The sequence below is a fragment of the Stenella coeruleoalba genome (assembly GCF_951394435.1).
Source record: "Stenella coeruleoalba genome assembly, chromosome: 4".
Lineage (NCBI taxonomy): Eukaryota > Metazoa > Chordata > Mammalia > Artiodactyla > Delphinidae > Stenella > Stenella coeruleoalba.
The window spans coordinates 117,781,101-117,793,253 of NC_137149.1; the positions used below are offsets into that span (position 1 = coordinate 117,781,101).

Consider the following 12,153-nt stretch of genomic DNA (forward strand, 5'->3'; position numbering starts at 1 on the left):
CCAAATTTTCTAGACTTACCCCAGCAAAACACCCCCAAGGTTTTATTGATATTTCCTTTGTCATGTACAAGTTTTGCTCATACGACTCTACTTATATAAATTCTGATATTTGAAAGGGCAGGCGGGAGTCACTGTACGGGTTGGGCCAGGCTGGGAACCGTGGCTGGGGATCCGAGAGGAGAGCAACCGGGCCGAGACGGCCTCGGGCGGGCAGGTCCCGGGCGCGGGCCAGGGGCACAAAGAGCCTGCCGGCTGCTGGCTCGCTACTGCCTGGAACGCAGTTCCGCCCCGCAGACCCGGGGCTCGAGCAGAAACTTCGTGCTGGGGTGAAACAAACCCACGCCCGGGCCTCGCTGGGGCGGAGCGCGTTCCCTCAGGGACCTGGCGACAAGGCCGCTGGTCACGTCCCCCTATCTCCCGCAGCCCGTGCTCCGCACGCCCACTGTTGGGGCGCAGCTGCCAGGCTGGTCTATTTGTTTGTTTGTTGTTTACAGCAGTCCTAGAGCGCGCGCTTGGCAGCATCCTGTGGGGCGGGGGGAACGGGGGTCGGTGGGGCGCAGCCAGAATTTCCTTCCAGGGAGCGCGTGAGGGGCATTCTCAACGGAAAACCAGACCCAGAGAATAGTGACCAAACCTCCTCGGATTACTCTCCACTGGCTCCTCCCTCGCTCCCCCCACCTCCAGATTTGCATAAAAAAGGCCAAGAAAACGCTGGCCGGGCCCCAGCAGTGGCTCACTCTGCTCCCCCGGGTCGGAGCCCCCTGGAGCTGCGCGCGGACTTGCTGCGCGGAGCCGAACGCACAGCACCTCGCCGCCACAGTCCGCGCGTCCGGCGTCCCGGCGTTCCCACCGCCCGCTTCCCAGGCCCCGAGCCGCGCCGAGCGCAACGAGCGGGCCGGAAAGAGCTCCCGGCCCCTGCCGTCTCGCGCTTCCCCGCCTTGGCTCCCTCCGCCCCACCGGGGGTCGCGCGCCCACGATGCCGCAGGGTCCCGGGTCGCTGCTGCTGCTCGTCCTCGCCTCGCACTGCTGCTTGGGCTTCGCGCGCGGGCTCTTCTTCGGCCAGCCTGACTTCTCCTACAAGCGCAGCAACTGTAAGCCCATCCCGGCCAACCTGCAGCTGTGCCACGGCATAGAGTACCAGAACATGCGGCTGCCCAACCTGCTGGGCCACGAGACCATGAAGGAGGTGCTGGAGCAGGCGGGCGCCTGGATCCCGCTGGTCATGAAGCAGTGCCACCCGGACACCAAGAAGTTCCTCTGCTCGCTCTTCGCCCCCGTCTGCCTCGATGACCTGGACGAAACCATCCAGCCGTGCCACTCGCTCTGCGTGCAGGTGAAGGACCGCTGCGCTCCGGTCATGTCCGCCTTCGGCTTCCCCTGGCCCGACATGCTTGAGTGCGACCGTTTCCCCCAGGACAACGACCTCTGCATCCCCCTCGCTAGCAGCGACCACCTCCTGCCGGCCACCGAGGAAGGTAAGCCCTCCTCCTTATTACACCCCCCCCGACCAGCTCCGCTAAGACTTTCCGGGGGTGTTCTCGCGGCCCCCGCCCCCCATCCCGATGCTTCCCCGCCGGGGGTGTCAGTCCCGGGCAGGGCAGACGCTCTCCTTGCCCTGGTGTGTCATCGTGACAAATCTGAGATACCCCCCTGCCCAAACACACACCCAAGTCTCTCATTCTCTTCCCGAGTTGTACCAGTTGCTCTTTCTTAGGGACAGTTTAAAAGGGGGGGTGGGGGGAGAAAACGTAGAACTGGAAGAGATCTTTCCCGTGTAGATATATGTACAATTCTTTGTGAAGATGCTAGCACGGGGGCCGCAATTGAGAGTGTTGGAAGTGGTCCTGCTAGGAGGAGTTGGCGGTGAGCACCCTGGCCAGAGCACGCTGGCCTCAGCCTCACGCAGCACGTTCTTAGCACTGGGCAGGATTCTAGGCACAGGGACATTCCCTACAGGCACGATCGCCAAAATGTGCAAACAGATAGTCTTTTAAGGCACTCTCTGTTCTTTGCCGATTTAGGCTTTGTAAATAAAAAGCAGGACTGGCTCATGCGTGTTGAAAATTGAGCATTGGTTGTTAACTGCCCAGAGGTCCAAGAAAGAGGGCACAAAGGGAATCTCCAGGAATCATTTTTCTATCACTAATCAGCTTTTATCTTAGGAGTGGTTTTAATTAACTGGAGAAATCGTGCAAAAGAGTTTCCCAAGTTTTTTAGAAAATAGGGGGGGAGTTCCTGTGCAGAAACCATCAAAGCAATGAAAACCTCATGGGCGCTTGATAGTCTTCCTGAAAGGAAAACATATACAATGTGTCTGAGCTGATTTAGGTTCCCCCGGGATGGAAAGGGGGCTTCCTAATCCCTTTCAGGGCTCCACCAGCATCTCCCTTTCCATCTCTAATTGTTTTCCTACAGCCATCATTAGTTAAAGAAAATGCAAAGTTGCTTAGCAATCTTTCCTGGCAGGCACCGTGAGTTTGCAATCATCTTATTGGTTAGATTTATAATTTATTGCAAATGTTTGGCATATTTCAAACATTTGTCCAACATATACCACAGACCAACCAACACAGGTTAGTAACATTTTATATACACTCCTAGAGCTCCTAATTGGAAAAATTTCATTTTGTTTGAGACAGAGGAGTTAAGGGCAGTTTTATGTGTGTTGCTTTTGTTTTTGTTTTTCACAGTCCCACCCACATTATATATTACATTTCTCGAAAAAGTCATTTCTCCCTTCAAAATAAAAGTTTACGTGTTTCAAAATCTGCTCTGCGCTTTTTCTTATTTGATAAATAACTTCTAAAATGAGTCATATAGTTCTTTTTTCCCTGCGAAAACGCAGTTTCATATTAATGAAATTTCACCTAAATTTTAAAGACAGCATTAGTACATTTATAAGTGGGAGAAAATGAATGTTTTCTTTTTTCCCTTTTCCCAAGGAATCAGACTCTTTTAGAGGAGCCTTTAGCAGGCACTCTCATGATTGGGCTAGTGCACCTTCCTGGGTTTGGTCAGATTTTCACTGGCTTCAGGAGAAGCTTTGGGTTTTTGTTTGTTTGGGTTTTGTTGTTGCTGTTGTTTTGTCTGTTTGTTTTCGAGAGTTTGAAACAGGCAAAGAGAGGCAAGAAGAATCTGCACCAGGGATGAAGAGAACAGTGAAATAAATGCTGCTTAACTCAAGCACAAACTTGGCAGAAAGCACGAGGTGATACAGAACCATTTAGAGCAGGCTATAGTCATTAGCAAGGTGTGCTTCCAAGGGGGAAGAACCCAGATGTGAGCCTTACAGCGCTAGCCACCCCGCCCTGTCCACACCTGAAAATATCTTGAAATGACTCCCCCGAGAGACAGGTCAGCTGAAGAGCCCAGCAGAGGCCAGGCTGCACCAGTGACCTGCAGCTCAGAAAGACGATCTTCTGGCCGTAGTTTGTGGTTGCTAGTTTTCCAAAGTCCCTTAAGGGTCTTTTGGTGCTTTCTCCTCAGAGAGGCTTTGGGACTAACTTTTTCAGAGACCGAGTTTGTCCCAGGAGTGGGAGGAAGAGTGAAAAGCTGCAGCCTGTCTCCGTTACCTGTGGCTGCACCTGCACACTCCACCAGGGCGCCCTTTGCTTGGGGAGTCGTCATACATGGAACACAGCATGTGGGCATTTTTGCCTGTCAGAAAGATGGGAGGCATGGGAGACTCTCTTGGGAATGAGTGGTCCCTCTTTCATAAATGAGGCAGAAGCTGGGGTCTTACAGGACAATTGCTACTCTTGCCTGAATAAGCCCCTGTGAGTTGTTTAGAAATGCCACCTGCTGTTTCGTTTTAAGCAAACTTACTAACTTTTCACATTTCTAGCTCCAAAGGTATGCGAAGCCTGCAAAAATAAAAACGAAGATGACAACGACATAATGGAAACTCTTTGTAAAAATGATTTTGGTAAGTAATACACCACCAACAACAGAAGTCTTATTGCCCAGTACAACTTAAAGGTACAATTCCTTAAGATGTTACTAGATAAAGTTTGGGTGACATATCATCACAGCTCATCTTTCCTTGAGCTAATCATCTGTGTTATCCTAGTTTCCTCCCTATGTAACTATCTGGTATCGAGTTGTATCTTTTTAGGTGAGAGTCATCGCTCTGTTAAGCAATGATCAAATCATGAGAGTTGTTCACACTATGGATTTCCGATGGCATGTTTTTCATTTCACTATGGCTTTTTCTTGCCAACAAGCATAATCTTGGACCACGTTCTCTTTTAGTCACTTAACATGTGTCCCGGGGATGGGAACATGTAAATATTAGCCTCAGCAAAACAGATTCAAGGCATGGAGTTGGCCAAAAAATGAAATTTACTCCAGTGCCAAACAAATATTTTTACGTTATTCGTAACCCGTGATGCTCTGCTTCCCATGTTCCACCATCAGTGAGTATATCCAAGGTACTGGTTAATAAGATGTCGGGGAGAGTTTCCTTAAATTTAAAAAGAAGAAACAATAAAGCTAGGAGTTTACTTTGGCAAGATACATGCAAGGTGCCGTGATGACAAGGTTCTGGAGGACAGTAAATAATGTGCGAGGTATGTTACCCAAGTTCCACGGCGTGCGGGTCATTCCCCTTAAGAAAGAACTGTAAGAGGAAGGAGGGTTGGAGACTGTCCACCCAGAGCTCCAGCAGCACCTCATCTGTGTCCTCAGCCCTCCAAGGGGAGCAGAGGAGCCAGCTAGACACAGATCAGTGCTGTGTTGGGGGAGGAGTTGGGGGTGGCCAGGAACTTTGCCGAGACACCTGAGACATTCGTGTTTTCCTCCCATTCCAAGAGCAGGCACTTTTGGGTGTGTTTGAGGGGTTGGTATTTAAAAGTATTTATTCAGGCAGAAGGTTGAATTTACTGGTAAACAGATGTGGTCCCTGTTCTAGCAAACAATAACAGACTGTAACAGATCTATATGAACACTTCTACATACTCAACTAAGTCCTGGAGACAGAGAAAGCACTCCAGCGCCCACTGTGGAGGACTGCCCTCCCACCCTCTCCTTACAGCTTGCCAGCCCAGAAATCTCAGACCTGGCCAGGTCCCTGAAACTGGAAACAACCCAATCGCTGCCCCTTACAACCCCAGGTCTCTTGCAGGAAGGGTCCTGGGCTTAACCTTAGCAGGTCCTGGGACAGCCGTAGCTATAGGAGAAGATTCAAACAGCTGAGGAAGGGGAAAGGAAGGAGGTAACTCTGAGTCCTAGCCAGTCCTTCCCCTCAGTGAGAGCCACAGATAGATGATAGGGTTTCAAATGTCTATATTCTAATACATACAACTCTCAAAGCAGGAGAGGGCCAGGCATGTTGGCAGCAGCAGCCCTAAAGCTGCAGAGCCTTGCCCAAAACACAGTTCTTAGCTTCCATGCTACAGGATTGGATTAAGGACAGAATTTTTTAATATAATTTTAATAAAGTTTGTATAAAAATGTATATAAAATATCATTTTCTTCTGACAAGTTATGGCCTTTGCACTATATTTAGTACAGATGACTCTCCTGACTTCCATGAAAAAGTTCAGTGGAGCTCCATAAAAGTTGAAATTAGAGCACACGTGCACACACACACATTACCTGCTTGCTTTGTGGCTTACCTTACAGAAGACCTCCTTCCTAAGAATGCTGTATCAAGACCTGGGCCAAAGAAATGTGTGTGTGTGTGTGTGTGTGTGTGTGTGTGTGTGTGTGTTCAACGTTCTCTCTCCTTAGAGGAGAGAGCCTTTCAAAACAACATGGAAGTCATTACACTTAAGGTATCACACATGCAGATACCTCACAAGCTTTGTTTTCTATTTCTCCACATTCAATTTGTCCCAAAGGGGATAATGAACCTAAATTGTAGGGGGTGCGTGTTATACTGGTTTATAGGTGGTTCTCCACATCGCCTCTGTACTCTGGGGGAGTAATGACAGGGTAGAAGGAACAAGGGTAGAAATCTGAATCATCCATGAAAGCGTGACACTCTCCCCACTGCACTTGGAGTACAGGGAGGATGGAGAAGACCTCCTTATTACAGTGGGGAAAGTACTGGTGAAGAAAGAATAGCCCAGAACTGCCTGCCTCTGTATGCAGCCTATTGTTGGAGCAGACAGTATCAACACCCCTGCCTCCTGCCATGTGTGGCATCCCCGTTCACATCTTGCAGGGCAAGAAAAGTTATTTGAGGGCTTTGATTCCCTCTATTTGGTCCCAGCTGAAAACCCAGGGAGGAAATGTCTGAAGTTTTCCCATGGTAAGCTCTTACAAAGTTGGTTATTTCATAGCTAGAGAAAGATGAGTAATAAGTCTCCCCCCTTGTTAAAAGTGATGGTTCTTCTGACATTTGGAGCTCAAGAGTGTCTAATTTGACCAGGCGAAATCTCACACATGCTCTGTCTGTGCTTTGGATGAGGCTCCCAGGTAACATTACAATCACTTCTCCCACCATATACCTTCCCCACTCCCAGCCCTTAGGCAGAGGCCATAGGACCATGTGACATTGCCATGTGGCTTATCTCATGATAAACCCTGAGAACTCAGTACTAGAGCCCAGATGCATATCAGACAAACAATGGTTGGCCAAGTCCCAGTATCCTTGATTTACCTGCTTGAGCCTCAGCCATGTCCTGGTTGACTAGAAAAGCCATGCTTAGTCAAGTTCTCCTTCTGAGAGAGAAAGAAAGAGGAAGAAATTTCCAGAACAGTGATATACACACAAAAAACCTCTTCCTCTATTACTAATTTAAACCATGCATTAAGCTCCATCAGAGTCAGGAAGTCACACCTGCATGTCATCTCTATGGAACAATTGTTAATGTCACCAAGGGTCTGAAGACACATTACAGTGGGCATATTAATGCACCAACCAGGACAAGAAACTTGATACTCTGCCTAAGAGATCACAGTGGTGTTACAGGAGGAGGTTTGGGGACCAGAGTTCTGAGAATTAGACTCAGCCAGGGCACAGCCTAACTGGGTGACCTCATGTTACGTCACTAAACTTCTCTGGATTTCAGATTCTTTGTGTACCAAGAGGAGATTTTAACTGGATGATCCCTTCCAACCTTAAAATTCTATCCTTTCCCTGCCTCATGGGGTCTTGAAATTTAACTCCAGCATGTATGTTTGTAGGGTTGTCTTTCCCAAAGCATACTGTTCATGACTATAAAATGTGTCTTTTATCGTAAACCACTTACGTTTGGTCTTAGCATTCTAATGAGTCTACATATTCATCTTGGAAACAGTACATATATGATCTGTAAACGCCTTGGCCTCGGACGGGCAAATGATAGCATATGAGGATGAGGTCTTCAGAAAAACACTTTTACAGCTAAACATGTTGTGCTCTTAAAAAGCGTCTTGGCTGTTTTTTCTGAGTTACTTTACCAAATCAAATGCAGCTGTAAGATCAATTCTCCTTCCTTGTAGTTTGTTCTTTAGAAAACAATGATTTTGTGATATAATTTCCTTACAGGTTTGTCCAAAAACCTCTCCGACGTAATAAATTGAGTTTAACGTTTACGGCCACAGAAGGATCGTGTTTCACCTAAGAGTCAGGCATTTCTTTTCATGCTGAAGTTTCCAATAGGGAAAGTCATTTGTCAAGGAGAGCACACACCACAGGCAGCCTACGTACAAACACAAGAACACAAGGGCAAGGAAGAAAAGTCAATTGAGTCCCCGCAAAGAGAGTTTTTAAAGGATGGCTGGTTTGAAACAAAGTGCCTGACAAACCCTTTGAGGCTTTAGAAATGGAGCCACCTGCTGCCCTCAGCTCCCAACCCCCTACCCGCAGCCCCTGACAGTCCCATCGGCCCTGGGAAGCTCTTCTTCCCTCTCCCAAGCCGAGTCACAAATATGCAGTGGGATGTGTTCCCTCCTTATCACTCTGTCCTCTCTTGTCTTCGTAGCACTGAAAATAAAAGTGAAGGAGATCACCTACATCAACAGAGATACCAAAATCATCCTGGAGACCAAGAGCAAGACCATTTACAAGCTGAACGGTGTGTCCGAGAGGGACCTGAAGAAGTCGGTGCTGTGGCTCAAAGACAGCCTGCAGTGCACGTGCGAGGAGATGAATGACATCAATGCGCCCTACCTGGTCATGGGGCAGAAACTGGGCGGAGAGCTAGTCATCACCTCTGTGAAGCGGTGGCAGAAGGGGCAGAGAGAGTTCAAGCGCATCTCCCGCAGCATCCGCAAGCTGCAGTGCTAGTCCCGGGGCCATCCCCCGGGCTCTGCTGACCCTTTCCACTTCTGCTGTGGGACCTCAGCACTCATTTCCCAAGCACAGTCCCTGCAGCTCCAGCCCCAGCCTGGAGCGGCTCTCCCCTGTCTTTTGCACGTTTGCACCCCTGGCATTTTCTGAGTTATAAGGCCCCAGGAGGCCTCAGGAACAAATAGTTGTTTCCACATAAAGGAAAAACCCACCCAAATCTTGTAGAAATCTTCCAACTAATAAAATCACGAAGATTTTTATGAAGTTTTAAAATAGCTCACTGAAAAGCTAGTTTTGAATACGTGCAACTGTGACTTGGGTTTTATTTTTTTTTGGTTGTTTGGTTTGGGTCAACCGAGTTTCACTTTCTGCTGAGGTTGCCATAATGTGCAAATAGCTTTACTTTCCTATGTGGCCCAAACTTTCACTTTTCTGTTGTGGGTCCAAAACCCAGTTGAGATAAAGCTGGCTGTTATCTCAACTTCTCTCTCAGCTCCAGCCTGACACTCAGCACCTAAGTCTTATAACGATTCACCTGTCATTTTACATCCCTGTTGGGAACTTACAACTCTAGCATGTATTGCATTTTGCATTTCCAGGTAGAGTACTTCCATTTATAGAAACCACATTAACCACCGTAGCATGAGTTCTTCAAATAAAGGGCAAGACAGACTGATGTTATGATTGACCCGAGTACTTTAAGCTTTTTTTACTTAATTTTGCAAATTAAACCATTGTAGCTTACCTGTAATATACATAGTAGTTGACCTGAAAAAGTTGTAAAAATACTGCTTTAACCAACACTGTAAATATTTCAGATAAACATTATATTCTTGTATATAAACTTTACCTCCTGCTTTACCAACTCCTGGTCTTGTGTCTTGTCTTCTTCGTGGGAGGAACTGGGAAGGGAGCTGGACAAGAGCTGTCACCTCCTTTGTCTTGAGGCCCAGCCTTCCCGCAGTTTGAAGTGCCCATTTCCTCTGTGACTCAGAAAGTGCATTTCCCCACACCTCCCATCACCCACTCCTGCCTCCCATCTCACTCAGGTTTTACCACTGCAGACCCTGCTGGGAGACGGGGATGGGCAGGCTATTGTCTGGTCTCAGCAGTCCCGCGGCAGATCGTGGGGACACTAGTCTTAGCCTACGGTTCACAAGCTTGACAGTTGTGCTTTTCATTTCTGCAGATTTTTATAATGAAAAAGAATCACCATTGCAAAAATGTTCATTCTTTCCCCACTTCAACTCAGCTAAACAGAGCCATGATTTGAAGAGTAGCCATTGGAAGGCAGAGGGTAGGGAAGGGATGGTGAAAAAACAGCATGAAGGTGAGAAGGGCATCCATCCACAAAGCTTCCATCCAAACGCTTCGTTGTTCTATTTTAGGAGCCTCCAGAGAAATTCTATTAAACACACGAGGAAACAGGCTCAGGGGGGTTAGGCGGCGTGGACCCACTGCCACAAGGTAGAGTCAGAGCTAAAACTCAGGCCTTTCAGATGGCAAATTCTATCTTCTATTTAATCCAGGATGGATTATAGGAACAGGGTGGCACTCATCTATTCAACAAATACTCATTGGGCATCTGCTGCATGCCTGGCCCTGTTCTAAGTGCTGTGGACATGTACATCAGTCCTTGTTCTCATGGCATTTACATGAGAGGGTGAAAGAAAACAACCACAATTACAATTATATATTTACAACTGATAAGTTACATGAAGTATAAGGACAGGTAATACATGAGAACAACAGAGTGTCCTCAGCAAATTTGAAATTTTTAGTGGTGTTCGTGTGAAGACGTTATCTGATAGCATTTTGTTGATTTAGTTTAAAAGTTTCCTGAACATACAGCCATGATCTCTCTACAGCGCTTCAGCTCTTCTAGCTCCAAAAGTCAATAGAGCCCTCTGCCTACCTGAGCTGCACAGTTCCTTTCATCTTTCTCTGGATTACCACCTGACTCTGCTTCTCACCAATTCCACAAACTCATGGCACAACCCTCTTCCTAAAAGGCACGCATGGACTGGAAGAGGGACACTCATGATCAAGACCATTACTCATTGTAAACATTTGAAACAGGAAGCTAGGAACCCTGGAAAAGGAGAGAGACAGAGACAGAGAGAGAAGATAAAAGACAAAAGAAAGTAGACCAAGGATTTAGGAATTAGAAAGTGAAAATAGGTACAACACATGCAAAAGTAGTGGAAAGAAACAATTTGGAAGAAACTGACCTGTCTGAATGTCCCCTTTCCAATCAAAACAAAAGTCACCTGGCGGTGTTAAGGGTTGCAAACTCTCCAGCTCTGGAGAGCTCGTTAATGCCAGACACAGTCTCCTTTGGTCGCTTTGTAAAGAAGTAGCAGAGGCATCACTCCCGTGCCTGCATCCTGCCTTATGGGCCTCTCTATGGACTTTCCAATCCCCACACACACATCTTGTTCCCATCTTTGGCAAGCCTATAAGCCAATGAGACATGTTTGGACAGAGCAGGTAGGTTTTTGGTTCATTTTTCATTCTGTTTTATTGTTTTCTTTTGCATGATGATTCAAATATATATATATGGCTCATTTTTGAAATAATCATGGCTGTATTCTTTTTCTTTTTTTCTTCTTTTGCGGTATGCAGGCCTCTCACTGTTGTGGCCTCTCCCGTTGCGGAGCACAGGCTCCGGACGCGCAGGCTCAGCGGCCATGGCTCACGAGCCTAGCCGCTCCGCGGCATGTGGGATCTTCCCGGACCGGGGCACGAACCCGTGTCCCCTGCATCGGCAGGCGGACTCTCAACCACTGCGCCACCAGGGAAGCCCTCATGGCTGTATTCTTAATTAGTTTTTCAACTATTAGATTTCTTTCATAGGCAGATAAAAACACAAATGTTCACCCATTATTGTAAAAAGAAAGCAAGCCATCAGAAGACATTGGATTTCTGAGTTTCCTAAGATGATTCATGACCTGTTAATAAACTGCTAAAATGCCCCAAATAGGAGATCAGGAAAGTTTAGAGATATAAAAACTACACATCTACTACACATGTAACTCCTCTTCCCTTTCCTAAATAACCTGAGAAATGAGTTGTGTACAAGAACACATTTATAAGACTTTTGGGACAACATTTCCTAAGTGTTCAAAGGCTCTGTCCACGTGCACTGAAATTCATAGAGTTAAAAAAGATCCATTTTATCTAACAGCACCCTCCAGTCTTCATTCCCTATTCTGTCATCAAATGATAATTTGATTTTTTACCTTTCAAATATTGTTTACTACCAGGTTTTCAATGTTCTTGATGGCGGGAGGGGTCACCTTGGAAAGCAAGTCCAGGCATATGTATCCGGCGTGCAGTCACTGCCTCTGGATTATGAAACAATGTGATTTTTGCCCATGAAACTTGTTGCACAAATACACATTAATTCATTAACTCAGCAAAGATTTTCTGAGCACCAACTATCACCATTGATGTATTCACTCAATAATGGGTAGTGAGTGCTTACCCACATGCCAGGCGCTGTTCTAGGTGGTGGATGCACAGTGATCCTGCCCTCCTTCAGCTTCTATTCTAGAGTTAGAAATTGTGTAAGGCACTAAGGATAGACGGATCCTTCCCAAAAGGAACTCTCAATCCAGTAAGAGAGAGAGGCATGCAAACAAATAATTCCAACATGCTGTGTTAAGAGGGAGGTATGCACATGCCCAGGGATGGCATAAAGGAGAGAGTGGATTAACTCAGGTAGAAAATAGAATGTTTGGTTCAGGTCGAACTCAGGTAAAGGTGCGTGCAAGGAGAAAACTTGCACTGAGTTGTACCAGAATATTTTCTAATAGGACAGAGCCCTAGAAATTAAGTATTTATCATCAGTTTTACATATTGACGAATCAACATTGTGCAATTATCGTGCTGAAGGTACTGTTCTAGACACTACAAATAAACCTGGCAAAAGG

The 12,153-nt window shown here is 46.8% G+C and overlaps 1 protein-coding gene across 1 annotated transcript; it reads left to right on the plus strand.

The window, feature by feature from the left end:
- Nucleotides 1-322: 322 nt before the first annotated feature.
- SFRP2 (secreted frizzled related protein 2) lies at nt 323-9,167 on the plus strand. Its single transcript, XM_079920435.1, has 3 exons — nt 323-1,475; nt 3,845-3,925; nt 7,911-9,167. The coding sequence occupies exons 1-3, from the start codon at nt 977-979 to the stop codon at nt 8,213-8,215; spliced, it is 885 nt and encodes a 294-aa protein (XP_079776561.1). The 5' UTR covers nt 323-976; the 3' UTR covers nt 8,216-9,167.
- Nucleotides 9,168-12,153: the final 2,986 nt, after the last annotated feature.

What these genes read in the sequence shown, in the direction of transcription:
- SFRP2 (XM_079920435.1), top strand. Translation starts at nt 977, where the DNA reads ATGCCGCAGGGTCCCGGGTCGCTGCTGCTGCTCGTCCTCGCCTCGCAC. An exon ending in CCTGCCGGCCACCGAGGAAG is followed by an intron (nt 1,476 to 3,844) that starts GTAAGCCCTCCT and finishes TCACATTTCTAG; the next exon opens with CTCCAAAGGTATGCGAAGCC. An exon ending in TCTTTGTAAAAATGATTTTG is followed by an intron (nt 3,926 to 7,910) that starts GTAAGTAATACA and finishes TTGTCTTCGTAG; the next exon opens with CACTGAAAATAAAAGTGAAG.